General features: G+C 36.0%; 2 protein-coding genes and 1 pseudogene across 3 annotated transcripts in view; 2 read left to right on the plus strand and 1 right to left on the minus strand.

The window, feature by feature from the left end:
• Nucleotides 1-4,332, plus strand: part of ERO1A (endoplasmic reticulum oxidoreductase 1 alpha) — a 54,576-nt gene extending 50,244 nt beyond the window's left edge. Inside the window, exon 16 of the mRNA XM_013003723.2 lies at nt 1,123-4,332. Within this exon, the coding sequence (XP_012859177.2) occupies nt 1,123-1,183 (61 nt within the window). The 3' untranslated portion in view covers nt 1,184-4,332. The remainder of the gene's footprint in view (nt 1-1,122) is intronic.
• Nucleotides 4,333-6,146: 1,814 nt separating this feature from the next.
• GPR137C (G protein-coupled receptor 137C) overlaps nt 6,147-27,002 on the minus strand; it is a 78,057-nt gene continuing 57,201 nt past the window's right edge. The window contains exons 4-7 of one of the 2 annotated variants that reach the window (XM_004698588.2): nt 10,597-10,746; nt 9,233-9,358; nt 8,948-9,066; nt 6,147-7,940 (exon numbers count right to left, since the gene is read on the minus strand). In XM_004698588.2, the coding sequence (XP_004698645.1) occupies nt 7,763-7,940; nt 8,948-9,066; nt 9,233-9,358; nt 10,597-10,746 (573 nt within the window). In that variant the 3' untranslated portion in view covers nt 6,147-7,762. The remainder of the gene's footprint in view (nt 7,941-8,947; nt 9,067-9,232; nt 9,359-10,596; nt 10,747-27,002) is intronic. The other variant, XM_045287956.1, reaches the window with a different exon arrangement.
• LOC105979979 lies at nt 12,204-26,235 on the plus strand (annotated as a pseudogene).

The following is a 27,002-nucleotide window of genomic DNA, read 5'->3' on the forward strand; positions in this document are numbered from 1 at the left end:
CAAATGTTTTGAGAATGATGAGGGCAATGAATGTACAAATGTGCTTTACACAATTGATGTATGTATGGATTGTGATAAGAGTTGTATGAGCTCCTAATAAAACTATAAAAAATAAAATACTATCATTATAAAAAAAATTAGAATGATTTTGTATTCAGGTTTTGAAGTAATTGACCTTCAAGTTATTTCCCTTATACTCAGAAGCTTGGGACTTGTTTTATTCAATTTTTTGCTACTTTTTTTAATGGTGGAGACCCTTGAAAATAACAAACAAAAAAATTTTTAGTAGAAATTAGTGAAAAATAATTGGATACACACTTCTTATTCTCACTCTTTCTGGATAAGTAGTTTTGATTCTTTGCATATTAAATATGGCATATTAATTATTTTAAAGTGTTTCTATATTATATTATATAACATTGTAATAAACACTTGTATACTTAATATTAAGGAGCCCTGGTGGTAGTCTTAGGAAAGCATTGCACTATTAATCACAGGTTGGTAGTTCAAACCCACCGGCCCTCATTTGGAGAAAGATGGAACTATCTGCTCCCATAAAGATTTCTAACCTCAGAGACCCTATATAGGGTTGCTATGGGTTGGAATAGACTTGGTGGCAATAGGTATACTTGAAATTATGCCTTATATGAAATATGTCGTTGTTTTGGGTTGCTGCTGAATTGAGTGGGCTTCATAGCAATCCCGAGTGTGCAGAGTAGAACTGCTCCATGGGACTACCAAGCTATGATCTTCCAGAAATGCATTACCAGGCCTGTCTTCTGAGGCACCGCTGGGGGATTTGAACTGCCAACCTTTAAGCTTGCAGACAAGTACTTAACCATATGTGCCAGGGACACAATATATTTAAATTACATAGATATATAATTATGCAACTAATTATACATTTATATACACGTATAAACTACAAGTTACATATATATTGCATTAAAACTAGTATGTATAACAAATTTCTTGATGGCTTTGTACCATTAAATATGTTAAATTTATTGAAATGAATTACTTTAAAAACCTTCTATGCTCTAAACATGCATATTGAATAATACATTTTATAAAGAAAACTTATCTGAGATGGTTTCTGAGTGAAATTGTTTTTGGTTACAGAATTTCTACAAGTGTGAGAGAATTAGAAAACTTCAGAAACTTGTTGCAAAATATTCATTAAAGAAAACAAGGTAAAATGTGCCTGTTTCTGGACAATGGAGGCCAAAGAATGGAATTTCATTCAAAAGCATAATAGCAATGATAGTCTTAAGCCAAACCTTTTATATAAAGCTGCATTTGTAAGAGGAGATCTATATTGTTTTAGATAATCACCTTTTGTAATTGTGTTAAGTCTTTGTATAATATCGTGAGTAAAAGTAACACTTTGATAATGTGGCTAAAAGTTTAATGTTGAATAAAATCAGGATTATCAAATTCATATTTGGTAAACTAAGTGAAAGCTATGTTAATTCTAAGTAGAATTTTGTCAGAAGATATTAATAAAACTGGCCCATGTGACCAGTATTTAATAGGAAAGTGCTAGGGAGTCTCATGAAAAACCCATAATTAATAGTCTGGAATTTTAAAACTACATTCTGGGTGCCACATGTTGCATTTGAAGAAAAGAATGATAAGTTAAATTGTAATTTTAGATAAACATTGAGGAAGTGTTTAGTGTAAGTAAGTCCCATGCAATATTTGAGATATACTTATACTAAAAAAGTATTCATTTTTTAAAGTTGAAGTAAAAATTTAACTGGGAGAACCTGTAGTTATCTGGTAATCCCAAGCAGTACATTGGTATGAAACACCTCACTCTTAATATTATGTTACTGTCAATATTTTGATCAAGCTGTTTTGGTGTGTCACATACTTTAATAACAAAAGCAAATAAGTAATTTCTAAACAATGTGAAAAGTTTACTAGATTTATATATTTATTCTCATAATATATTCCCTAAAACTGAATATAATTTTGGAGGAACATTTTAATTTTAATATAATTTCAAACTTTCAGAAAAGCTCTAAGAGTAGTACAAAGATAAATCTTTTACTTAGATTCATCACCTGTTCATCTTTATTGTGGTCTCTGTATAAAAACACACACACACACACACACACACATCTCCTCCCCACAGTTATAAGTATGCTTTCTCCTTGAGCCCTAAACACATCAGTATGTAATACCAAGTATGTATTTTTAAAATGATATTAATAAAAATACACAAAAAAGAAAAACAAACCTGGTACTAGGATAACACTAGATCTTAGAATAAGGAACTATTTGGAGTTCCATTCTTCAATTCTATTTTGAGTTTTGCTGCTCTGTCTATACTTGATCTGTATAGTAATAGGGCATTCAGGATTTTAAATATAAAAATTATTATTATTATGAGATTCATCACTTTGGTCTCCTTAAAACTACACTGTAATGTTGGTTTTCTAGTGATAGCTCTTCAGTGATAAAATATTTGAGGACATTTAGGAATTCATATCACATGGAAATTGTAGGGAAAAGGAAATTGTATACCTCAAAATATGTACCCTCTTTTTGTATGTCTTAGAAGGTATCCCATGTTGAGATGTCACATTATTAATAGAGCAGGGGTTATTTATATAAAGGTTTAGAAAATGCCACTTTATTCTGCTGTAAACTTTTCCCTGCCAGGTGCCCCCAGGGTCTAGTATAATTTCAAGCACATTGTGGGTATACGGTAAATTTTGTCACTGAATGTATGAATATGTATCCAGTATTTGAAATGAATGCTCAAAGAGCAAAATTTAACAATGTGTCCCACTTTTCTTTCCCATTTTACCTTCTTTGAATACAACAGGAGAAGAGAGACATTAGCCCACCTAGTCAATCCTCTTGGAGACCCAGAGGACTGTGGCATACCACCAAATGTAAATGTTTGAGGATATTTGTAGGACTCTGAGGTAGATGAGTTCAAATTGTAATTTTGTCTGTACACTTTGCAAGCCTTCATTTTATTTTCTCAGGAACCAAGCTCTTTGAAAGAATATTTCTACCTTCATTTTTTCACTTTCTGCTTGGTCCTTAACTAAAATCTGGCTTCTGTTCCCAAAGTTCTTATGAATCCCTTCCTGTAGTGTAAAGCCTAAAATCCTTATTCTAAATCCACAGATAGGTTCATTTTGCCATTTTTTGTTTCTGCATATTGTTCACAACTCTCTCTCCAAGTTCTTTATTCCTTTACTTTGCTGCCCCATCTGTGCTTGATCTGAATAGTAATAGGGCATATTTACAGTTTGTGTGTGTTTCAATGAGATTCATCACTTTGGCCTAAGACTGCACTGTAATGTTGCAAGGTTTTCATTTAACTTATTCCTGTTTCTTTTCTTTTCAAACCATTTTCATTTATTTTTTAAATGTAATTTTCAGGCTTCCATCCTTGCTGTTCTCTTTAGTAATCCCAATCTGATAACTTCTAAATTGTTTCTTTAGCCCAGACTTCTCAATCTCATCCACCTACTGCTTCTCTTCACTTGGCTGTTCTACAGAAACCATTCTCCCCCACACCTGGTGTGTTTATGTTCCTTACTTTGGTTAATTTCAGGACCCTTATCTTCTAAATTTATTAAACTCACTCCATCCTCTCCGAAATACCACCATCTCTCCATTTTCATTGCTCTTTTCTGAATCGCTACACTTAGTTGTCTTCTTATACCCGACTATCTCTTCTTTGTTGTGCCCGGATGTGACCAGAGTGGGCTTTCTGGAAGTATGCTAACAATGTTACTCCCTGCTTAATACTCGTCAGTGACATGCTCATGCACCTTTGCATAGTGCACCCAAAATTCTGTTTACCCCAACAATGCTCCGAAAGAACACTCGGTTCTCCAAATGCACCAGAGTGCATTCTGTCTTCTTTGCTTCAAGTGAACTAGTCTTCCTTCCCCCTGTGGAAGATTGCTTTCCTGCAGATCCAGATTTATCATATCTGTTGAAAGCTCTCTTGCTCCATTTAAGGAGAGTCGTCTGATTTCCTCTTTTGTGCCACCACTGTAATTAGAACCTACCTCTATTGTATGACTTATTATTGTACTGTATAATTTTCATTTTTTTTTACAGCCTCCTGTACTAGAATGTGAGCTCCTTAAGAGCAGGAACAAGAACTTTACTCATTTTTACATCTCCTTAGCATAGCTTTTGGCACATGAACAGTTAATAAATATCTGTTGAATAAATTGCTTTTAAAGCGACAATTTTATTAGTCACACCTTCATTCAGATATTCTTTACAGCAAGAGTCAGTAGACTCCCAGGGAACTGTGGGCTTTATAAGATCAATAAAGCTTCTGAAATTGTATTCAAAACTTGTTGTGCTTTTTTCGGGGTGGGTTGGGGGGCACCTAAAAGGAATCTATTTTGGGAAAAGCAACACAAGCTAAGTTTTCTTTTAAGAAAAGGCACCATTGTGGAGGAGTTTGGTGAGTAATCAACGAATAGCTGCCTAGGATTTGAGCTACTTAGATTGATTGCTGTTTAAGACTGGGTGGGGAATGGAAAGGGTGTTAGCTTCATATATGAATAAGCATGCATTAGCTAATGTTTTATTGGTGTTTTAGAATACAGAAAGTGCCTGGGTTATGAATGTCCAACTTTTTAGGAACAATTCACACCTGCCCTTTAATGTTTTGTATATCTATCCTCATTTTGAAATGATTGAACTAACCCCTACTTGCAACAAATTCATCATCACCTTCACTTGTTACATGTGCAGTTTTTAAATCATTTAAAAGCTTGAGCCTTTTCTTGCACTAAAGTGAGGATAAATAAGAATCGTTTACACCTGTTCTGCCTTTCCTATAAATTCTTAAAGACACAGCTAGGAAAGGGTCTTGTTCATAATGTGGAGACTGCTTATATATGGCGTTTTCTATCAAAATGGTGTGTATTACTAAATGATGTGGTGTTCAGATGTAAGTAATCATGAGATCACGAAAAGCAAATTCTCATTTGTAACTCCTGAGATTTTCTCTTTCCTGTTATAGCACTAGGATCCTTATCCTTATATAGTTAAAAAAAAATGCAGTTGGTATAGTCCATTAAGAGATTAAGAAAACCAAACTTCCAGATAAAAGCACAAACACTTTTATTTTTAACAGTAGTGTTTTGTTATAATGTAGTGAAACAACAAATAAATACATTCATTGGCCACAGCTATACTTTACAACCAGTTTGAAACTGATTATATAGCTGAGAAACACTGTTAAACAATAAAAAAGGCAGCTATACATAAAAAAGCCACTTTAGCTATAAATTACATTTTCCATAAAACTGCAACCAGCTATAATGAGTGATAAAAGTTTCAAAATTAATGATCACTGAAATGAAATGATAAAAACAAACACTGCTAATCACTGTAGAAATTTACATTTAAGCAATGATACTTGCTTTTGTAATTAATGAGTCAACAGGAAGGTGTGAAATCGTCATCATGTGCTTCAGTGCAGGATGAACAGGGATTCAGTAGCCCTTTGATTTTACAAACAACTCCTTCCTTTGAGACCAAACTTAAAGTGCTCCTAGTGCTTTGGAATTTTTAAGCAAAAATTGGGCCAAAAGCTTATCTGTCTTTTTCTTTGGTGATGTATTGTGGGAGATGTATTTAAGAAGACAAATGCAAGAATTCAGGTACTTATTGATAAGAATAAACTTCACAAATCTTAAATTTGAAGTCAACTATTGCAGCTAAAAGAACCAGGTAACATCATCTGAAATATTTTTTAAGGTAATCTTTGCGTTTTTGGTCAAATAAAAACATTATCTAGGGAAGCCTTAGTAGAACAAATTTACTTTATCACCTTGAACCCCAAGGATTAAAGACCACACAGATCCTGTCAGGTAACGCTAGAAGATCTCTAACATTATTAGCAAAAGAAACAGTCAGCATCCTGGAAAAGAAAATCTAATTATTGAAGTTGCAATTAAGGTCATGCTATGTGCCATGTTGTTAATAGCAAGATTAACTCCTGGACTATACATTTTCTAGCCATTTGGATACAGTGGGGATTTGTTATAGATAAGCCTAAGCTATAAATTTATGCTTCTGATTGAATTTAAAATAATTTTGTGAAAATAAAAATAAATAAAAATTTAAAGAAATAACATGTCAAGAAATTATAAAAAGAAGAAATTTCTTTTGCTCTATCAGCTTCTCAAAAGATAAAAATCATTAAATATTCCATTTATTCCTCAGCATTTTACCTACTGTATTTTTAGTGAAGTTACTGTATCGGTTATTTAAAAGTTTAAAATATTTTAATTAAGGGTAAAAATAAAACAAAATTTTCTAATCAGAGTAGAAGCCAGAAATGGACAGTTGTATTAGTGTCATTCTGTAGAAACAGATCAGCAATGGTAGAGTTCAGTTGTCTTTTAGCATCCTGTGATAAAGTTCCAGTGTTTCCTGGTGCATTGGCATCTTGAGGTATTCAGCATCTACTTATTTCCATGTAGACACAGGTAGAAAGTGCATTCACAATTCTCTATTAGCTTAGCCTGTCATATTTTTTTAGATTTGGAATAAGACATTCAAGGTATTTGATAATAAGACAACAAGACATTTTTAAGATAATTCTGAAGTATTCCAATGTCATTACCTACTGGTTTCATACTTACCTAGTTAGTACCATTACTTTACATGATTTTACTCATTTAATCTAGTGCTGGAATTAATTTGAATTAAATCTAATTTGGCTTTGCCCATATATAAGATAAAAATGTGAGTAAACTAGAGATGGAATTTTATGTCTTACAAAGCATTGCACTTGATTTCACTGCAGTACTGTATCATGATTTCATTTACCTGAGGACAATCCTGCATCAATAGGTAAGCTCAGCAATAGTTTGTTTGAGCTAAATAGAATGATTTTAAAAACGTATCCAAGTTTTAACTTAGACTCATACATTTTATGAATAATTCTTAAATGCATCTGTAAACATGTTTAGTCCCAAGAATTTCTACCAAAATGTCTCTATCTAAAACTCACGAGTGCTTTCTTGAGGAATCATGCTTTAACTCTACTACGTATATCTTAATCTTACAAAATAATCACTTGACCAATTTGACTCGAAAGTAGCAACATGATTCTCAAGGGGCTACTTTCTTTTTGAAGAAATGACGGTGGCTTCCCAAAGAACATTGCTGGATATTGTGAGGAATCGCTAATAGCATCTATTTAAAATAACTTCTTAAATATTTTCCGTTGGCATTTTAAGGTCATGCTCAAAAGAACTGTCTTCAATGATTAAATATTTTGATTAGATATTTTAAAAGAATGATCTATTTTTATGCTTTAATTCTGTACACAGTTCACACTAAAACTTTTATTGGTAATTCCATATAGAGTACACTCCAAATACAGGCTTTGCTTGGTGTGGGAGAACTGTCTCCCAATTTGGTGTACAATATAATATGCCAGTATGAGCACTGGAGGATGACTTTAGGGACTGCAGTTAATCTTTCAGAACAAAGATAAAAGTGCAAATAGGCAAATATACAGGACATCTGGAGGCCATCTTCCTAGTGCCTTAGAATCGAATCCCGCTCCATGTTTTCCATTTTACTTCATTTTACTATGAAGAGATCACAAGTCAGCTGTGTCCGACATGGACACAGCCACATTCCCAGGCTTTGTTTTCAGATGATGAAATGCTTACATAGATGGAATCTAGATGTGTTGAATATACACATTCATGAGAAACAATTCCAGAATTAGGACCCGGCAGTGCTGTCAGTTTTGTGGTGTTGCATATAAGCTATGGTGGTTGTTCACATCTAAACTACTACACGTGAAGAGCAAAGGAGCAGTATCGGTCATGGGTCCATTCCGGTGGGGAGTGACTGTGTAACTGTTGCTGCCACACCCCGTCATGGTGCCATACCAGCCCAAACCTTGTGAGCTGGGGCAGCTGCAAGAAAAAGACAGAAAGCCACAGGGTAGTGATCCGTTTTAAAAGCTTTCAATGAATTTCGTAGCATAATTGGTATCAAATATGTTGAAGTATGTCAAATAAAACAATGACTTTTTATAAAATGTAATGAATTCGATATAATATCCTTGATTTCATCTCACTTTAGATTACAAAGGGAATAAATAAATACTATTCAGAACTGATAGGATATGATTATTAGATGATCACTTTTAATGTTTATTATGTGCCAGGTACACATATCTCCATATGCAATATCTATGCACATTTGTGTATATACAAGAGAGCTTCAAAAAGTTTGTGGAAAATATAATTAAAAGAATGGAATTTTCCCATACTTTTTTTTAAGCCCTCTCATATGTTTGTATACACATACCGTTAAGACTGATAGTACGAGGCGGGTTTGATTATCGTGTCTATTTTGCAGATGAAAACTAAGGCTCAAAAAACTTGCTCATAAGAGGTTTGGATTATAGAAAATTCTGTATCAAAATGAAAGCTTTAAACAAGTGTGACTATGTGACTTTCACATTAGCTCGATACAGAGTGAATGGTAATCATATGATTTGGGACCCCGGAAGGCATAGGAAGATAACCTTGGGGCACCTAAGCATCCCCCAGTGTTTATTTAGGGGTCTGCTGTAGATTTTCAATAGCCCTAGAGTTAGGAAAAAATATATATAATCACTCTTTCCTTGCCTATCCCCAGCTCTGAGCTTACATGGGATCCTAAAATAAAATGGTACCACTTTGCCCAAAGGCATTGCTTAAATAAAGGTAATTAATATCTAGGATTAGAGATACAAGTAGTTCTTTATAATGTAGGTCCCACCACTGGTTTACCATCTTTTACTCTAAGTTGCAATTTTAAATGATCTTCCTTACTAACATAGGCCATCCAATCACCTTTTTCATATTTTGGTTAAAGCTCGGAATGTGCTTTTCAATCTCTTCCAGTGATGATTAGGTTAAATGATTATATCTACCTTCCTTCTCGTGAATTTCCCAGCCTTGGTAAGTCGTCATCACTATCATACCGTCTTGGATTGTCAAAAAAGTAAGCTCTGGAACTATAACTGTGACTATTTATCATGCCAGCAGGTGCCTGTAAAGAAAGCATCAGGAAGTATGTATGTAAGGGTTTATTTTTCATCTAAGAAAGGCGGTTGGGATGTACATTGATTTCTAGTCTTAAACTTTGCCAAAATGGTAAACTTTCCGTTCCCTGAAAATGAAGGGGAACTTGTGTTGGAAATACTATGATATCATACCAAATTCTGGGTTAGTCTTTGTGCCCGGAAAAACAGTACCACCGACCATGCTGGCACATGTTCCCAGAGGAAGAGGACCATTCCAAATACGATGTATTCTTCTCCACCGATATCTTCTATAGGAGCCTGTAAATCAAAGCATGGCTGAGCAGTGAGGACAGCATTTATGTTAGGCAAAAGCATTCATCCTTGCTTTAGGAAGGGTAAGTTAAAAAATACCAAGTACCAACATACAACCCTCAAAATTTTTCTGAAATTTATGTTTGTTATGTAAATTGTCTTGAAAGGACATAGAAATGCTTTGCTGTTAAGTAAAATAAAAAGTGATTGCACTTTTCAATGCATCAATTTATAAAGATATTTTACTATTTGGAGAATATGTAGTGGTGTCATTTCTAGGCCTCATCGTCTGAAGAGAGTAGTTATAAAGATACTTTTGATTCCAGCTGCTCCATAGGCAGCATATCGGCATTTGTCCACATTGGCACTTTACCCAGCATTACTCCTGTAGAGAAATGAAGTCATTCAGCTCAGCTGCTACTTAAAAATAAGCTTTTGGGTCCAACCTCAATACTGAATGTATTGCTGTTCTATCAGATGTTGGGAAGAGGGAAATGGAAAGGGAATGAAGAAAATCTGGCACAAAGATACTTTGTACTCTATATGAAAATTCTTTCTCCTTAGAAGAGCATTGAAATTCTGGTAAAATGGTATTCCGGGCAGCCTTAAATTTGGTACAAAATTAATTAATATGACTATGTCAACTAAGAAGTAAAATGTGCATATTACAAACAGCATACTGATAATTACTGTCACAAATACCCATATGTCCAAGGAACTATAATTGATCTCATTAATGAGACTGAGAACACCAGATTTACTTATAAGCCATTGTTTAAACTTCTACAACTGAAACAAATATGTATTTCCTGGATAAGGAGAGTTAATTTTATCCCAACAAGTTAAAAACATATCCACATTAACTGGCTAATAACAGGTAACCAATTTAGAGATATTTAAACATCATCCTTTAAAAATTAGTAAAATAGGGTATGAACCCATATCCAGCTATTAGAAGTAGTTACAAATTAAAAACAATATTTCTTTAGAGACTTTAGAGAAAAGGTCTCTAAAGAGTAATTCCAATCATCATATGTGAATAAGCATTTTTTTAAACACTGAGATTTCAGTATGATTAATGAAAGTAGGTTCCATAAAAGTTTAAGTTAAAAAAAATTTTAAAAAATAAAAAAAGAAACAAAAACAAAACAAAGTTTAAGTTAAATACTTAAAAATGCTCTCCTACTTAAGGTCAACTTCACACTGTCACATTGTTAGATTGGCAAAATGTGGTAGGTACTTACTTTATCTGAAAGGTTATCCCAGCCATAATTAAATGGACTTTCTAATGTATCCTGAGATATGGTGATCACCACCAAATTATAACAAGCTCTTGATGAGTAGAGTAGAATGACTACAGAGCCAACAACAACCGTCTGGCACAGGGACACGCCCTAAAAGAAATAAAAATCATCATGAAACCCTACACATGGTGACAAGCTGCCCACCCACATGCATGTAGTACGGTCAACTCTTGCAAAGCACTCTTAGAGGCGCCTGGGAACAGTCAACTCTGGGTATCTGGATTTACAAGTCCTATTCTTAGACTCACTTGTGTTTAAAAGTCCTTTGCTAATTTGTCCAGTGATGGCTGGAGGAAGATTTTGTTCTGCCAAGGTCATCTTACTTCCTTAAGTAATACATGAATAGACAAGTAGGCAAAAGGTCTAAGCTTTATATTAATCAGAAAGGAAATTTAGTCATAATGAGAAAAGGGTGGGGAATAGAAACATTAACCCATGTGATATGTTGAAGCTCAAACAAACTTAGAAATACAGTTCCTATGCTGCTACTTTCATTTGGTCAGAGTTGACGTTAGTTCCTTATTAATGCTATTACAATGATTATGTGAACTAGGTACCCCAAGGCACTTTCCAATCGATAATATTTTGAAAATTTTAATATAATGGCTTTCACAATTTCCCCAAATATGGAAAGTTCTTGTTAATTTTGTGAGAGTATCAAGTGTGTATATTTGAGAGGAGAGCTGTGGTTTGCCTCTTGCAAGTATTCTTCACATGCATTTCAATACAGCTTTTTTGGGTAATCCTATATATTGTATTCATTTAAACCTTATTCAGAGAAGAGACCCATTGCCAAAGAGATCCATGCCAAAAATACTTAACAGGGTATGTTTTGATTTTCTAGTGCTAGTGTAACAGCAATACTCTAAGTGGGTTATTCAAAGAACAGACATTTCATTTCTCAGGTTAGGAGGCAAGAAGTCAGAATTCAGTGCACTAGCTCTAGGGAAGGCTCTCTTTGTTGCTCTGGGAGAATAGCGATGTCTTACCTTCTCTATCCCTAGTATTCATTGGTTCCTTGGTGATCTCCACATGGAATTGTCTTTCCCTTATTTGAGCTCACTAGTCCCAGTGTATAAACTGCTCTTTTTTATAATTTACAATAGGCTAAAACACAGGAGCCCTAGTTCCACAATGGTTACTCATTGAGCTGCTAGTCACAAGATCAGCAGTTGGAAATGACCAGCAGCTCTGTGGAAGAGGCTTTCTACTACATTCTTAATGGTCTCGGAAACTCACAAAGGCAGGTCTATTCTGCCCTATAGAGTCACTGAGTCAGAATTGATTCAATAGCAGTGAGTTTTTGAGGTTGAAACCACATCTTACATGTCCTCATTAACATATGAAATACAGCCCTATTTCCTGTTCCCAAATGGGATTACATCTACATATATAAAGGTTAGGATTTCAACACAATACAATCAGGGTGGTCTGGAAATTTGCGTTTTATTTTTCAAAATGCAAAAGGGGCGGTGATGGCATTCAGTGCACAAGTCTAAAGATACTAAGTCACATAGTCAGCGAGTCCATTCTAACTAATAGCAACCATGTATGACAGAGCAGAACTGCCCCGTAAGATTTCCAAGGCTATAAATGTTTACAGAAGCAGACTGCCACAACATTTTTCCATGCTAGTTTGTTCAACTGCTGATATTTGGTTAGGAGGTGGGCAGTCCAACTACTACATGATTAAAGTAGACCTTCACTGTGGGTTTCAAAGATCGTAAATCTTCATGGGAGTAGAAAGCCTCCTTTCTCCTGCAGATCATCTATGGTGGTTTCAAACTGCTGACCTTGAGGTTAGTAGCTCAATGTGTAACCACTATGCCACCAGGGCTCCTTGGCTTTAGCCTGTAACTTATGAAATATAAAAGAGCAGATTAGACACAGGGACAAGTGACTCGATAGGGCTGAGTAGAACTGCCCAGCTGAGTTTCCAAGACAGTAAAACTTTATGGGAGTAGAAAGTCTCATCTTTCTCCTGAGGTGATTTCAATCTGCTGACCTTGCATATAATCGACTAGGCTACCAGGTCTCCGATTTAGAGATACTAAGTAACCTGCAATTCACAGAAGAATCCTTCACATGGAATTTCCTATAATCTCCAGAATGTCAAATGTCCTAATGAATATTCATGTAGGTGAAAAATCTGTGTATATGAGTATTTTCTGAGTCAGAGTCTGTTTTACATATAAATAAGGCATATGTTTACATGTAAATCAACAACAGAATTTTCAGCAGTATTTTTAACATGTAGACTGAGGGAAATGTGTATCTTGTTTTGTTCAAAGTTTGGGCAAGAATTGTTCAAATATTTCAGAAAATTATGACACTCACAGTAACGCTCTTTGTAGTACTGAAGCTACCAATGCAACAAACCCATCTGTAACATGTGGTCTTCATCAGCAAGTGCTTCAAATCCTGTTCACTTTCCACAAGCAAGGTTGTAGCATCTGCATATTGCAGGTTAAGCCTTTTTCCAGTCCTGATGCCACATTCTTCTTCATATAACCACGTTCTCTGATGATTTTCTCAGCAGATGGAGTAAGAATGATGGTAGGACACAACCCCGAGGCACACCTTCCCTGATTTTAAACCATGCAGTATTCCCATGCTCTGTCCACACAACTGCCTCTTGATCTGTGTACAGGCTTCCCATAAGGACAATGAGGGGTTCTGGGATTCCCTTTTCTTTGGAATAAGTACAAATATGGATCTTTTCCAGTCAGCTGGCCAAATAACTGTCTTCTGAATTTCCTGATATAGACAGTGAGTGCTTCCAGTGCTTCATGAGCTTGTTGAAACACTTCAGTTGGTATTCCATCAATTCCTGGGGCCTTGTTTTGAACTCATGCTCTCAGTGCAGCTTGAAGGAAGAAACCATTGGCTCTTGTTCCTATGCTCCCCTCTGAAAAGGTGGAATGTACACTAGTTTTTTGTTTCTTTTAAATAAATCATTTTATTGGGAGCTCTTATAATAATGCACACAGCAATTGTATCAAGCACATTTGTTCATATGTTGCCATCATCTTTAAAACCTACTTCAGCCTGTGTTAACAGCTCTTTCCACCCACCCCTATCTCACCCTCGTGAACCCTTGATAAATTATAAATTTTTTTTATTTTCATATCTTACATCATCTGCTGTCTCCCTTTACCCATGTTTTGACTAGTGCTTTTGTACAGTGACTCTGTATTCTTTCCATCTGCTTTTTTTTTTTTTTTCCTTTTTTAACATTTTATTAGGGGCTCATACAACTGTTATCCCAATCCATACACACATCAATTGTGTAAAGCGCATTTGTACATCGTTTCTTAAAACATTTTCTCTCCATTTAAACCCCCGACATTAGGTCCTCATTTTCCCCCTCCTCCATCTGCTTTTGATGCTTCCTGGATCATTCAATATTTTGCCCATAGAGTCTTTCAATATTGCAATTCTGGGTTTGCATTTTTTCCCTTAAGTTCTTTCAGTTTAGGATGTTCTGGTGTATTCTTCCTTTTTTGTTTTCTAACTCTAGGTCTTTACACATTTCATTAAAACATTGTGTCTTGTCTTCTAGAGCTGCCCTTTGAAATTGTCTGTTCAGCTCTTGGATTTCATAATTTTCCTCATGTGCCTTAGCTAATCAACGATTAATAGCAAGTTTCAGGGTCTCTTCTGACACCCACTTTGATTGTTTATTATTTTTCTGTCTTTTAGTGACTTTTTGCATTCTTCATGAATGATGCTCTAGATGTCCTCCCACAGCTTATCAGGTCTTCTCTCATTAGTGTTCAATGCATCAAATCTGCCCTTGAGATGTTCCAAAAATTTTAATGGAGTATACTCAAGGTCATATTTTAACTCTTGTGGACTTTTCTTCGGCTTCAACATGAACATATGGGCAATTGGTGGTCATTTCCACAGTTCAGCCTCTGGCTTAGTTTTAGCTGCTGATATTGAGCTTCTCCATTATCTCTTCCCACAGATGTGGTCAATTTGTTTACTGTGTATTTCATATAGAGCTGTCCACATGTATAGTCTGACATGTGTTACTGAAAACTTGCTATGAACAAGTTGTTGGTGTTCCAAATTCTATCATGAGATCTCTAGCTTTGTTTCTGTCATTGAGGCCATATTTTCCAACTACTGTTCTTTCCTTTTTGTTTCCAACTTTGGCAATCCAATCACCAATAATTATCCAAACCCCAAACCAAATTCACTGTCATCGAGTCTGTTAGTCTGGGTAGACTAGAGAAACAAATTCATGGACACACATATGTGTATAGGAAAGAGCTTTGTATACAAGAGCAATTGAATATTGAGAAAACATCCCAGCCCAGTTCAGATCAAGTCCATAAGTTTGAGATTAGCTCCTATATCTGGTACCTATCTAAATTCCTCTCAGATTCATGCAACACATGCAATAACCCTGAAGGCAAGAAGATCACAGGCCAGTGGGTGGAAAGTCTTGTGGATCCAGTGGCGTTGTAAGCATCTCAGTGCTGGCAGGGGTCTCCATGTGGCTTCTGCAGCTCCCAGGACTGCATCAGACTAGGTCTATGTGGCTTCTCCTCGGGCAGTGATCAGAAAGAGAAGGTGTCTCCCACCTCCAATGAGGAATTATGGGAGTTCCCAGAAACCTCAGGAGAAGGCCATGCTCACACAGAGGGCTTGTTGGCTATATTCTGATTGACAGGCTAGACTCTACTCCTACACTCTTAATCCTTAAATTGACACCAGATTATGTAACTACGACAGAGCCATGCTGATTTATAGTGACCTCCTATGAGTTTCCAAGACTATAACCATTTATAGGAATAGAAAGCCCAGTCTTTCTCCTGAGGAACTGCTGGTGGTTTTGAACTGCTGACCAATGCCTAACCACTACAGCACCAGGCTTCCCTATCATCAATGCATCCTAATTGCATGTTTGGTCAGTTTCATACAGAAGATGTTGGTAGAATTCTTCAATTTCTTCAGCAGTAACTTTAGAAGTTGTTAAAGTTGAATAATAGTTGTATAGATTGGATTTCCTTGATTTCAGATATATATAATTCTCTCACAGACAGCATTGTACTTCAAGATAGATCTTGAAATGTCCTTTTTTGAAGATGAAGGCAACACCATTCCTCCTGTTTGTGTCATTCTCAGCATAGTAAACCATATGGTTTTCTGATTCAAAATGGCCAGTACTGGTTCCTTCCAGTTCACGAATGCATAGGATAATTGTGTTCCATTTCATTCATTTTTGACAACTTTCAATTTTCCTAAACTTGTATTTTGTACATTCCAAGTACTTATTATTAATTGGTGTTTGCAGCTGTTTCTTCTCATTTTGAGTCATACCTCATCAGCAAATGAAGGTCTTGTAGGGCTTTACTACCACGGGCTAAACTTTATTCCTTCATGAGACGGCGCTCTTCTTCAGTCATATTTGAGGGCCTTCTGAGCTGAGGGGCTCATCTTCTGACACTGTCTCTCACAATGTTCTGCTTTCATTTATGAAGTTCTATGCCTAAGCTTCTCAGTGACTATTTCTTCTGAAGTGGGAAGCCGAGTCCTTCTTTGTTGTTTGTTCTTCCTCTGGAAACTCCAAATAAACCTGTTCATTTGGGTAACCCTGCTTACATTTGAAATACCGGTGACATAGCTTTTAGCATCATAACAATACCCAAGTTACCACATGTGTTAGTCCGGGTAGACTAGAGAAACAAATTCGCCGTCACTTATATGTGTATAGGAAAGAGCTTTATATAGAAGAACAGTTGAATATTGAGAAAACATCACAGCCCAGTCCAGACCAAGTCCTTAAGTCCGATATTAGGCCATATGTCCGATACCAATCTATAAAGTCCTCTTCAGACTCAGGAAACACATGTAATGATGCCAAATGCAGGAAGAGCACAGTCCAGTGGGTGGGAAGTGTGGATCCAGTGGTGGTGTAAGTGTGTCAGTGCTGGCAGGGCTCTCCACCTGACTTCTTTGGCTCCAGCAATCTGGCTCCATCAGCCTCTCACCATGTGTCCTTTCCACAGGAATGTTTTACAGGGAGTCAGCCAAGAAAGAGAGAGAGAGAGAGAGGGTCTCTTGCCTCCAAGGAGGAAAACAGGAGTTCCCAAAATCCTCAGAAGGCCATGCCCACACAGAGGCCTCATTGGCTATGATCTGATTTTTAAGCTAGACTCCACCCCTTCATTCTGAATACTCAAATTGACACCAGATTATGTAACTACCACACCACAGTACAACAAAGTGAGAGACAAGTGGTGGGGTTTTTATGTGTAGGTACAAGCATCTGACCAGTACATAATGCCCAAATATTTACATATTGAAATAGTAATTTTATTATTTTTATTTTATTATTTATTAATTTTTAATTTTTTTTTTAGTAATTTTATTTTTAAACTACGTTTTCTTTATTTCTTCTCTATCATTGGAGCCCTGGTGATGTGGTGGATTATATATTGGGCTGTTAAGCCGCAAGGGCAGCAGTTTGATGCTACAAGTCGATCCAGGGGAGAAAGACTAGCTTTTCTACTCTTGTAAAAAAAGAGTAACAGCCTCAGATTCCCCCTGTGCTGCAAGACTATGACTACCTAGTAGTGAGTTTTGGTTTCATTGTTACAGCATCAGACTAAAAGCTGGTGTTATGTGTGTAGGTACGTTAAATGACCTATTAATTTCACAATAAAAACAGGTTATAAAAAGAAGGTACTGGGCCTAGCAGGATTGAGAGTTACTACTTTAGTTGACTTCCTTTTAAAAGCATTTTATAGACACGAAAAGAAAAAGAACTAAAACATGAAAAGCACTGTGCATAGTAACAAAGGCACCTTTCTTTGTTACTATACAAAGTATCTTTCCGCTTTTATTCCTTGTTAGCTACAAAGTACCTTCTTTAAACTAATCCAGTATGTAATAAACAGTATAAGTAAAAATAAACTTAACAAGGATACCTATTTTTCAAAATCAAGGTTAAAATTCCTTATAATTAGCATGTTTTAAAATAAATAAAAATTATGATGAGCTAATATAAAATAAATCAAATTTTATTACCACTATATTCTCAAATAAAGGTAATGCAACAGAAAACTCAGTGCATGATTTTCCTCTAAAATAATTTTCAATTACTTTTCACTCCTTCCTTTGAGAAATAAAATGACTGCTAAAAAGGACCATGCTATGATTTTGAACAGCAAGCTTATAAATACTAGAAAAATAATTGAAAAAAGGTTGTTGTATATGACAAAATAATAATTTATATATTATCAAGGGTTCGTGGGGGAGGGGGAAGCGGGGAGGGAGGGGGAAAATGAGAAGTTGATGCCAGGGGCTTGCGTGGAGAGCCAATGTTTTTTGTTTTTTTTTTTTGGAGAGCAAATGTTTTGAGAATGATGAGGGCAATGAATGTACAAATGTGCTTTATACAATTGATGTATGTATGGATTGTAATAAGAGTTGTATGAGCCTCCAATAAAATGATGAAAAAAAGATTGTTGTGAAAAAGCAATGAATGAATAATAGAGAGAAATTAAGAAAGCAAAACTATAGCCAAATTGCATACATATAGTAGTGAAAGACAACCATAGACTAAGAAAACAAGGTGATCCTGTAAAATATGGTATTATTTAAGGAAAAAATAACCCAGTAATATGAAAAGTTGTGTGAAAAAGTTAAAGCAGGGTAATACAAATTTCATTCAAGAGCAATCCTCAAAGAATTTAACCTCTCAACCTGTGACATCTATAATCTACTTAAAAAAATTCCACATTTGACAAGTCAAAAGTACACTTTGTTCCTGAACACTTCAGCAGTCATACAATTTTCTACACTTCAATAGATTATAGTTATTTTTACAACATATGCAGACATTGTTATCTTGCATGCATTATGATAAATTGTATACATCTGTATAACTCAAATTTCTATCAAAAGATATAACATTAATATTGTCCCAGAAAATTCTCTCCCAGTCCTTCCCAACCAGTCCCAATCCTCAAGCCTTCAGAGACATATACACTTGATCTTGTTTTTACCTCCACTTAGTCGTGCCTATGCTAGAATGTCATATAAGCAGAATAGAATATAGCGCTTTATAGATTTCATTCACTTGCCATATTCTTTTTGAGATTCACTCATGGTGTTAAATGAATCAGTAGTTTGCTTTTTCTTGCTGAGGTGCAAAATTAGGGTTACTCACCTCTTCCAGGTTTGCTTGAAAATTCTCTCAACATCTGTGAGCCTGATGTTTCTTAGAGATCTCCCTGTGTCTAGGAATCCAGCTTCCCCCAGGCCTAGGAGCTCTCAGTGCAGTTACTAGCTCCAAAGGATGTGCACGGCTCCCACCTATTCATTCTGGGTGGTACTGAGCTCCCTCCCTCCCTGTTGGATTCTCTCTCCATTTATCTCTTGTAAAAGAAAGTGTACAGACCATAGCCCAGGAAAATCCCCTTAGGGCTGTGATTAGAGTAAGGGTGCTGATTTAAGAAGGATGCAATCAAGCCTCATCCTGCCTCATTAACCACAGGAAGAGGTTAGGATTGATAATACATCCTAAAATGGAGTATAATCACACAACACTGGGAGTTTGGCCTAGCCAAGCTGACACACATTTGGGGTGCAATTTGGATGGATGGTAATCATTAAAATTCTACTGTCGTATATGACAGTTTACCTGTTTGCTTGTTTTTGTTTGTTTTCTGTTGACACCTGGGTGGTTTCTTGCCTTTAGCTAATCTGATAAAGTTTCAATGAATATTCTTGGAAACTTTTTGTGGGTATATACTTTCTTTTTTTTTTTATACTTTCATTTCTTTGGGGTAAATAGCTAGATGTAGAATTGTGGGTCATCTGGTAAATTTAAGTTCATCCTTAAAGATCTTTTCTCAAAATGGATGTACAACTTTAGACTTTCAATAAAGTATGGGAGCTTCAGTTGCTCCATATCACAGTCAACATTTGGATTTCTCAATCTTTGAATTTTAGCCTTTCTGGTGAGTGGGTAGAAGGATCTCATTTTAGTTTTCATCTACATTTTTCTGATACTTTGATTAGGCACTTTTTCATGTACTCATGGGCTATTGGTACATCTTCTTTGTGAGGAGTCTTAACATTGTTTGATCACTTTTAAAAGAACTATTTGTCTTTTTCTTAAGTTGTAGGATACTTTGGGGAGTCCTGGTGGTATAGGGTTTATGTGTTGGGTGGCTAACTGCAAGATCAGTAATTCAAAACCACCAGTCCCTCCGTGGGAGAAAGCTGAGGCTTTCTAGTCTTGGAAACCCACAGGGGCAGTCTCACCCTGGCCTACAGGGTCACTATGAGGGGAATCAACTTGATGGCACCGAGTTTGGTTTTTGACGGACATTCATATATATATATATATATAGATAGATAGATAGATAGATAGATATAGATATATATATATGCCCTTTAAGCCAGTTACTTGTCAGATAAAAGTATTTTCTTGAAGTCTATGGCTGCTTTTTCCTTGTGTTCTGTCTTTTGAGGAAGTAATTTATAGTTTATTAAATTATTTTGTGGTAATTACTTTATAAGAAAATTTTGCCTATAGTCTGGTTATATTCTCTTTTAGAAGTTTTAGACTTAAACATTATTCATTTTGGTCTACGTTCCATTTTGAATTGTTTGCTTTTGAAATGAGATGAGTTAGAAGTTCATTTTACTCAATATGGATAACCAGCTGTTACAACTCCCTGAGTAAAGATGATTTTATTTTACCATTGGATTGCATTAGTGTCTTTATAAAAAATAAAAAGACCACATACATGTGAACTGATTTTTCAACTCTATTCTGTTCCATTGATCTGTTTGTCTGCAGGCAGCAAATTGTATCAATTATTGTAGCTTGATACTAATTTTATAGTAAGCTTTAATCCTGTTTTTACATTAAGGTATGTAGTGGAAGTCCTCCCCTTTTCAAGATTACTCTCTGTGCTGTTTAATACAGTAGCTACTAAGCACACGAGTAGTTAAATTTAAATTACACATCATTTTTTCCATTGCACTAGCCACATTGCAAGTGGTCAATACTCATACATGGCTAAAAATACTGAACGGAACAGGGCAGATAGGGAATATTTCATCTCAGAATGTTCTGTTGGATGGTGTCACTTAAAATATTTTAGATCCATTCCGTTCTCCTATACATATTAGAATCAGTTTCCCATTTTTTTGAAGCATGGAATAGATAGTTGATGTCGCAGTGAATCTATAGATCAATTTGTGCAGTCCTACTATGTTAATAATATTGCATCTTCTAACTAATGAACACAGTAATCAGGTCTTCTTTAATATCTCTCAGTCTTCACTGCAGAGATTCGTTTTTGTTTAGAAAATTTATTTCTAAGGATCTTGTTTCTAGATATTCTGAAAAAAGTTGGTTTTATTTTTTTCATTTTCTCAGCTTTTGAGCTTTGGTTTTTTGGTAACTGATAGCTGGTGGTATATCAAATTACAATTTGTTTTTGTATTTTCATCTTGTATCCTGAGAACTTGCTAAATTCATTCATTAGTTTTAATAATGGTTTAGATTTCCTTGAGCTGCTCCTTATAAACTTTCATGCTGTTAGAGACAATTTTTTTTAATTTTTAAATCATGAATTGGATAAAGTTTTACAGAGCAAATCAGTTTATTCAACAGTTCATATTTTGCTTCTTGTCACTGACAGCAATTTCCTCACCATGTAACTTCATTCATTCTGCTTTCTGCCTGTTTCTTTTCATAACTTGCTTGAATGGATATGATGGATATTTGTCTATAATTTAAAAAAAGTCTTTGTATAGTCTTAGTCAGTACAATGATGACTCCATTAAATAATTTGAGAAGTCATTCTTAGTTTCAAAAATAGTTTGTTAAATATCATTACATCTTCTTTAAATAAATGCTTAAAAAAAAAAACCCTAACAAAACACTTGGGCCTGGGATTTCCTTTGAGGAAAATTTTGATAAGAATTCAATTTCTTTATTTTAAAAAGAACTACTCAGACTATATATTTTATTCTGAATCAATTATGGCAATTAAAAAAAGAATTTCAGTTATCAAATTTGTCAATTTTTCATATCACTTCATTTTTCTCCCTTAATGTCATGGCATTTGCAATTTATATTTTCATTTTGTGTTTTTTGTAGATCAAATTAATTTTAAAAAGTAGCTTTTGGTTTTACTTATTTCTCTATTGTTTGCCTGCTTTATATTTCAGTCTTTTCTATTCTTATTTTCATTATTTCAGCCTTTTGTCGCTCTTTTTCCCAGTTTCCCTACCACTTAATTTCTAAATTAGAAACTCAGGTTACCAGGTTCATATTTTTTCATCTTTTTAAATATGTGCTTAGAGCTATAATCTCCCCTTCAAGTACTGTTTTAGCTGCATCCCACAAATTTTGATACATTTCATTATCATTCAGTTTGAAATATTTTCCAATTTCCCTTGACATTGTTTTTCAATGAATTATTTAGAATTGTGCTTAATTTTAAAATATTTTGGGGTTTGTAGATATCATACTGTTATTAATACTTAATTGCATAGGAGCCAGATAACATTCCTTTTGGATGTATTGATACAATGATCCATTGTAAGGGGTATTTTGATGATCAGTTCCATTCTTAAAATAATTTGTATTCTTCAAATTTATTGGCTTCAATTAACTCAAAAGGGTTGATAGTGTTTAGATTTTTTATGTCTATATTTTTGTTTTATTGTTCTATCAGTTCTTGAGGATGAGATGTTAAAATTTCTATGAGGGTAAGGGTTGTCTTTTGTTTTTACAACGTTGCTTCAAATATACTTCATGATTATTGTCCCAGTGATGAAATGTACCTCTTTTTATCTGACATTACACTCTGTCTTGAAGTCTGTTTTATATTAACATAGCTATTCCAGCTTGCTTTTGCTTACTGAATGCATAGTATATTTGCTTTCCTCTATTTCTTTTCAATCTATGTCTTGTTATTTAAAATGAATTTCCTGATGCTGCATACAGATTTTGCTTTTTATGCATTTTGACAATTGTCACAAAGATTACAGTCTTGGAACCTCCCTGGGGAAGTTCTACTTTGTTCCATTGGGTTGCTGAGTCGGCACTGTCTTGATGCACGATATTGGTGATGTTTGGATTTAGCTTTTTACATTTTCCTTGTTTTGTTTATTCCTATAGTGTTTTGTTAATGTTCCCCTACCCTTCATTTTTTGCCTTTTTTGTTAACTGAATAGCTTTTTAATTTCATTGCAATTTGTCTTAGGGTATTCAGCTATACTTATCTGTATTATTATTATTGGTTGCTCTAGGGCAGCAGTTCTTAAAATGTAGTCCAAGGTCCCTAAGGTCCTGTAAAAAAACCCAGAAAAATCAAATTCACTGCTATCAAGTCCATTCTAACTCATAGCAACACTACAGTACAGGGTAGAACTGCCCCTGTGAGCTTATGAGAGTATAACTTTTTTCAGAAGTAGAAAGCCCCATCTTCTTCTGTGTAGTACCTGGTGATTTCAAACTGTCAACCTACAGGTTAGTAGCCCAACCACTATGCTACCAGAGCTCCTCAATGGGCCCATGGCCCTTTCAAAATCAAAACAATTAAAAATATCACTAAGACATTGTTTACTTTTCCACTCTTATTCTCTCAGAAGCATACAGCGGAATTTTCCAGGGGGCACACGATAGCTGATAATGCTGTCACTCTGTGTGTATTCCTGTGTTTACGTCTTTGGCAGCTGAGGTAGGGCTTTTTTTTGGGTCCTCCTACTAGACATCAGGTCTTTAAAAAAAAAAATTTCTAAATATTCTTTTTTTTAAATCGTTTTATTAGGGGCTCATACCATTCTTATCACAATCCACACATACATCAATTGTGTAAAGCACATTTGTACATTCATTGCCCTCATCATTCTCAAAACATTTGCTCTCCACTTAAGCCCCTGGCATCGGGTCCTCATTTTTCCCCCTCCTTCCCCGCTACTCCCTCCCTCATGAGCCCTTGATAATTTATAAATTATTATTTTGTCCGAGGTCTCCCTTCACCCACTTTTCTGTTGTCCATCCCCCAGGAAGGAGGTCACATGTAGATCCTTGTAATCGGTTCCCTTTCCAACCCGCCCTCCCTCTCCCTTCCCAGTATCGCCATTCACACCACTGGTCCTGAAGGGATCATCCGTCCCGGATTCCCTGTGTTTCCAGTTGCTATCTGTACCAGTGTACATCCTCTGGTCTAGCCAGACTTGCAAGGTAGAATTTGGATCATGATAGTTAGGGGGGTGGGGGGGTGGGAGCATTTAGGAACTAGAGGAAAGTTGCATTTTTCATCATTGCTACATCGCACCCTGACTGGCTCGTCTCCTCCCCGAGACCATTCTGTAAGGGGATCTCCAGTGGCCTACAAATGGGCTTTGGGTCTCCACTCCGCACTCCCATCATTCACTATGGTAAGACTTTTTGTTCTGTTGATGCCTGATAACCTGATCCCTTCAACACCTCGTGATCGCACAGGCTGGTGTGCTTCTTCCATGTGGGCTTTGCTGCTTCTGAGCTAGATGGCCGCTTGTTTACCTTCAAGCCTTTAAGACCCCAGACGCTATACCTTTTGATAGCCGGGCACCATCAGCTTTCTTCGCGACATCAGGTCTTTTTCTAGTGATTAAATTTTCCTGATGACACGTCCAAAGTAGTCAGCCAGAGTTGCACCATTCTCCCTTCTAAGGAGCACCCTGGTTGTATTTCTTCTCCTTGTTCATTTTTCTGGGAATCCACAGTAATCAAACACACCAACCATCACGCAGATAGCCAAGATGAGACACTGTTTCATTATGGTACACATTAGGGTAGCCATGAGGTGGAGCTAACTATGTAGTAACTAACTACAGAGTTGGTGTATTTTTTTTATTAAGTCCTAATTTTGTTTTCTGAACTTTTACTGGTCCCTTGCTAGTTTTTTTTAGTTACATCTGTTATATTCACTGAAACCTCATTATTACACAATAAAGTTATTTTGAAATCCTGAAAACACAAGAATAATTACACCTTCTAGGCTGTTTCATAATACTTAAGACTGCTATCCGAATGCTTTTCTAAATTTTACAATATTGTAAAAAACTTATTTTAGAATTTAATATTCTACATTCAATAGGAAAAACTGTATTTTTATATTTAAAAATAAATCGTTGACTTAAAAGGGATAATTTTAAATTTCTTTTTCAACACATATTTTTCCTGCTTCTAAAAATTATGGAGTTAGAGAGTTCTCTGAATCAATGAAGTATAGCATCTACTTTAAATAATCTGGGTAAGAGAATAAATAAACAACAAAGAATGAAAGCTATCCTTCCATTGTAGTTAGGTACCATTGAGTCAGTTCTGATTCATAATAACCCTACAACAGAATGAAACATTGCCTGGTCCTGCGCCATCCTCACGATTGTTGGTAAATATTAATAATTTTCCTTATTGTGTCTTCTGTAACAAAATAGTTTGGAATAGTATTATAGTAGTATTGTAGGGCCAATTCAGTTGCAGTACCATTTGAGACAAAACAATAGAAACTGTAAATGTAGTAAGCACTTTATTTATTTATTTATTTTTTTTAATTTATTTTTATTTTTAAAAAATTTCCCATTCCAGTTCTGTGGAATGTAGTAAGCACTTTAAGCACCAAAAATTATTTCCTATTACTTCCAAACTATAAATGAAAATGTCAGTGAAGTAGCTTTTTGTTTTGAAGTAGCTTTTAAGATAAATTATTATACTGCATTGTCCAGAAAAAAGCACACAATACCTGAGAGACTAGTGAAGCCTTATACAATCGTATGGATGAATATCTGCTGGATTGAACAGTCAGTTAAAAAAAAATCATAGCACTGCCATTTCCAATAATACAGAATTTAAAGATTTTAAAATTTGGGTCAATCTCTCCCTAATCCACCCTCCGCTTTGCAGGCCACAGCTGCCCTCCTGCTCGGTTCTTTACTGCTTTTCAACCAAAGAACTTGCAGGGCCTTTAAAGGCTCCCAGTTGCTCTTTGACCAATCCTACAGAACAGGGGTGAGGGCTCCGGAACTGTGGTTCAGATCACCAGGACTCAGATGGCTGCCTTGCACATCCGTGAGGCTGTGGAGACATTCTGAGGCTGATTTGGGAGCTGGCTGAGTTACGAGAAACTGTCAGATCAGGTGCAGATCAGTGAAGAAGCCCTGGGAGCAGATGGTTTGGGGGAGAATCCCTTCTATCACTGTGTTGTGGCGGAGATTCCAGCTCACAGTGAGCCATGAGGGCCCCAGGTGGTGGGCTCTGGGCTATACTACTTCATCTACAGCACATGGAAGGGATGCAATGTGTATCTGGAAGACATCTATGTGATGCCTGAATATAGGGGTCAGGGGATTGGTTCCAAAATAATCCAAAAGGTGGCCGCGGTGGCCCTGGATAAAGGCTGCACCCAGTTTCACCTGGCAGTGCTGGGCTGGAACAAGAGGGCCGTGGACCTATATAAGACTCTAGAAGCCCAAGATCTGAGTGAAGCCGAAGGTGGGCACTCCTTCCGCTTTGGAGGAGAGGCCACGAGAGAGTTGGCAGGAAGGTGATGCCATACCTTGGAAATCTCTCTCTGCCTGGACTTCTCCTTCCCTCTTCAGACACTGTCTCTGTGGTTAGAGGCCTCCCTGGAGAAAGACGGCTTGGAGGTGTATCTTTACCAAATACAGAAAGACCAAAATTGAAGGAGAGGTTGTTGTTCCATTTCTTCACTGACAGTGACAAGTAAATGATAGTGACCGTGAAAAAAGAAAATTTGACTGAAAACATGAATACTGATTTAATACCTTTTCGACAGACTAGTATTTTTGCCTTATCAACACATGAATCTAGAGATGTGGCAGGGCTTCCCATTTTTGCTTCTATCTATATGGCAGCAGCACCAACTTAGTATCGAAGACATTATTTTATGTGCAGTGCCTGGCAAGAGACACAAGTGGTACAGAAACAGTGGAGGTGCTGCTTAGCCTGTTGTTACTCTTTATCGTGAACCAATCGTTTTGTCATGGTATAAAACAGTGGTTGTAAAACTGCTGAGCCACCACACAAATTAAGGTAGTGGTACCTAGCTGTGCCGGGGTTCATTATATTCTTTATGACTATTCATTTCTGGTTAAAAATAGAAAGTCGGTTTCACCAAAGAAGTGAAAACATTTATTAAGCATCGACACCAAAGCATATCACCTATTAAATATTCTGTGTGACGAGACGAGAGGGCGCTGAAAACAGCTCTGCTGCAAACCCAGTGAGGTAGCATGGTTGGTGGTCTTGAGGAAAAACTCTGCAGTGATTGTTTGATTTGTGCCTGAACTAGCCA

This window comes from Echinops telfairi, unplaced genomic scaffold (assembly GCF_000313985.2).
Source record: "Echinops telfairi isolate 266 unplaced genomic scaffold, ASM31398v2 ScPeMD7_18;HRSCAF=68, whole genome shotgun sequence".
Taxonomy (NCBI): Eukaryota; Metazoa; Chordata; class Mammalia; order Afrosoricida; family Tenrecidae; genus Echinops; species Echinops telfairi.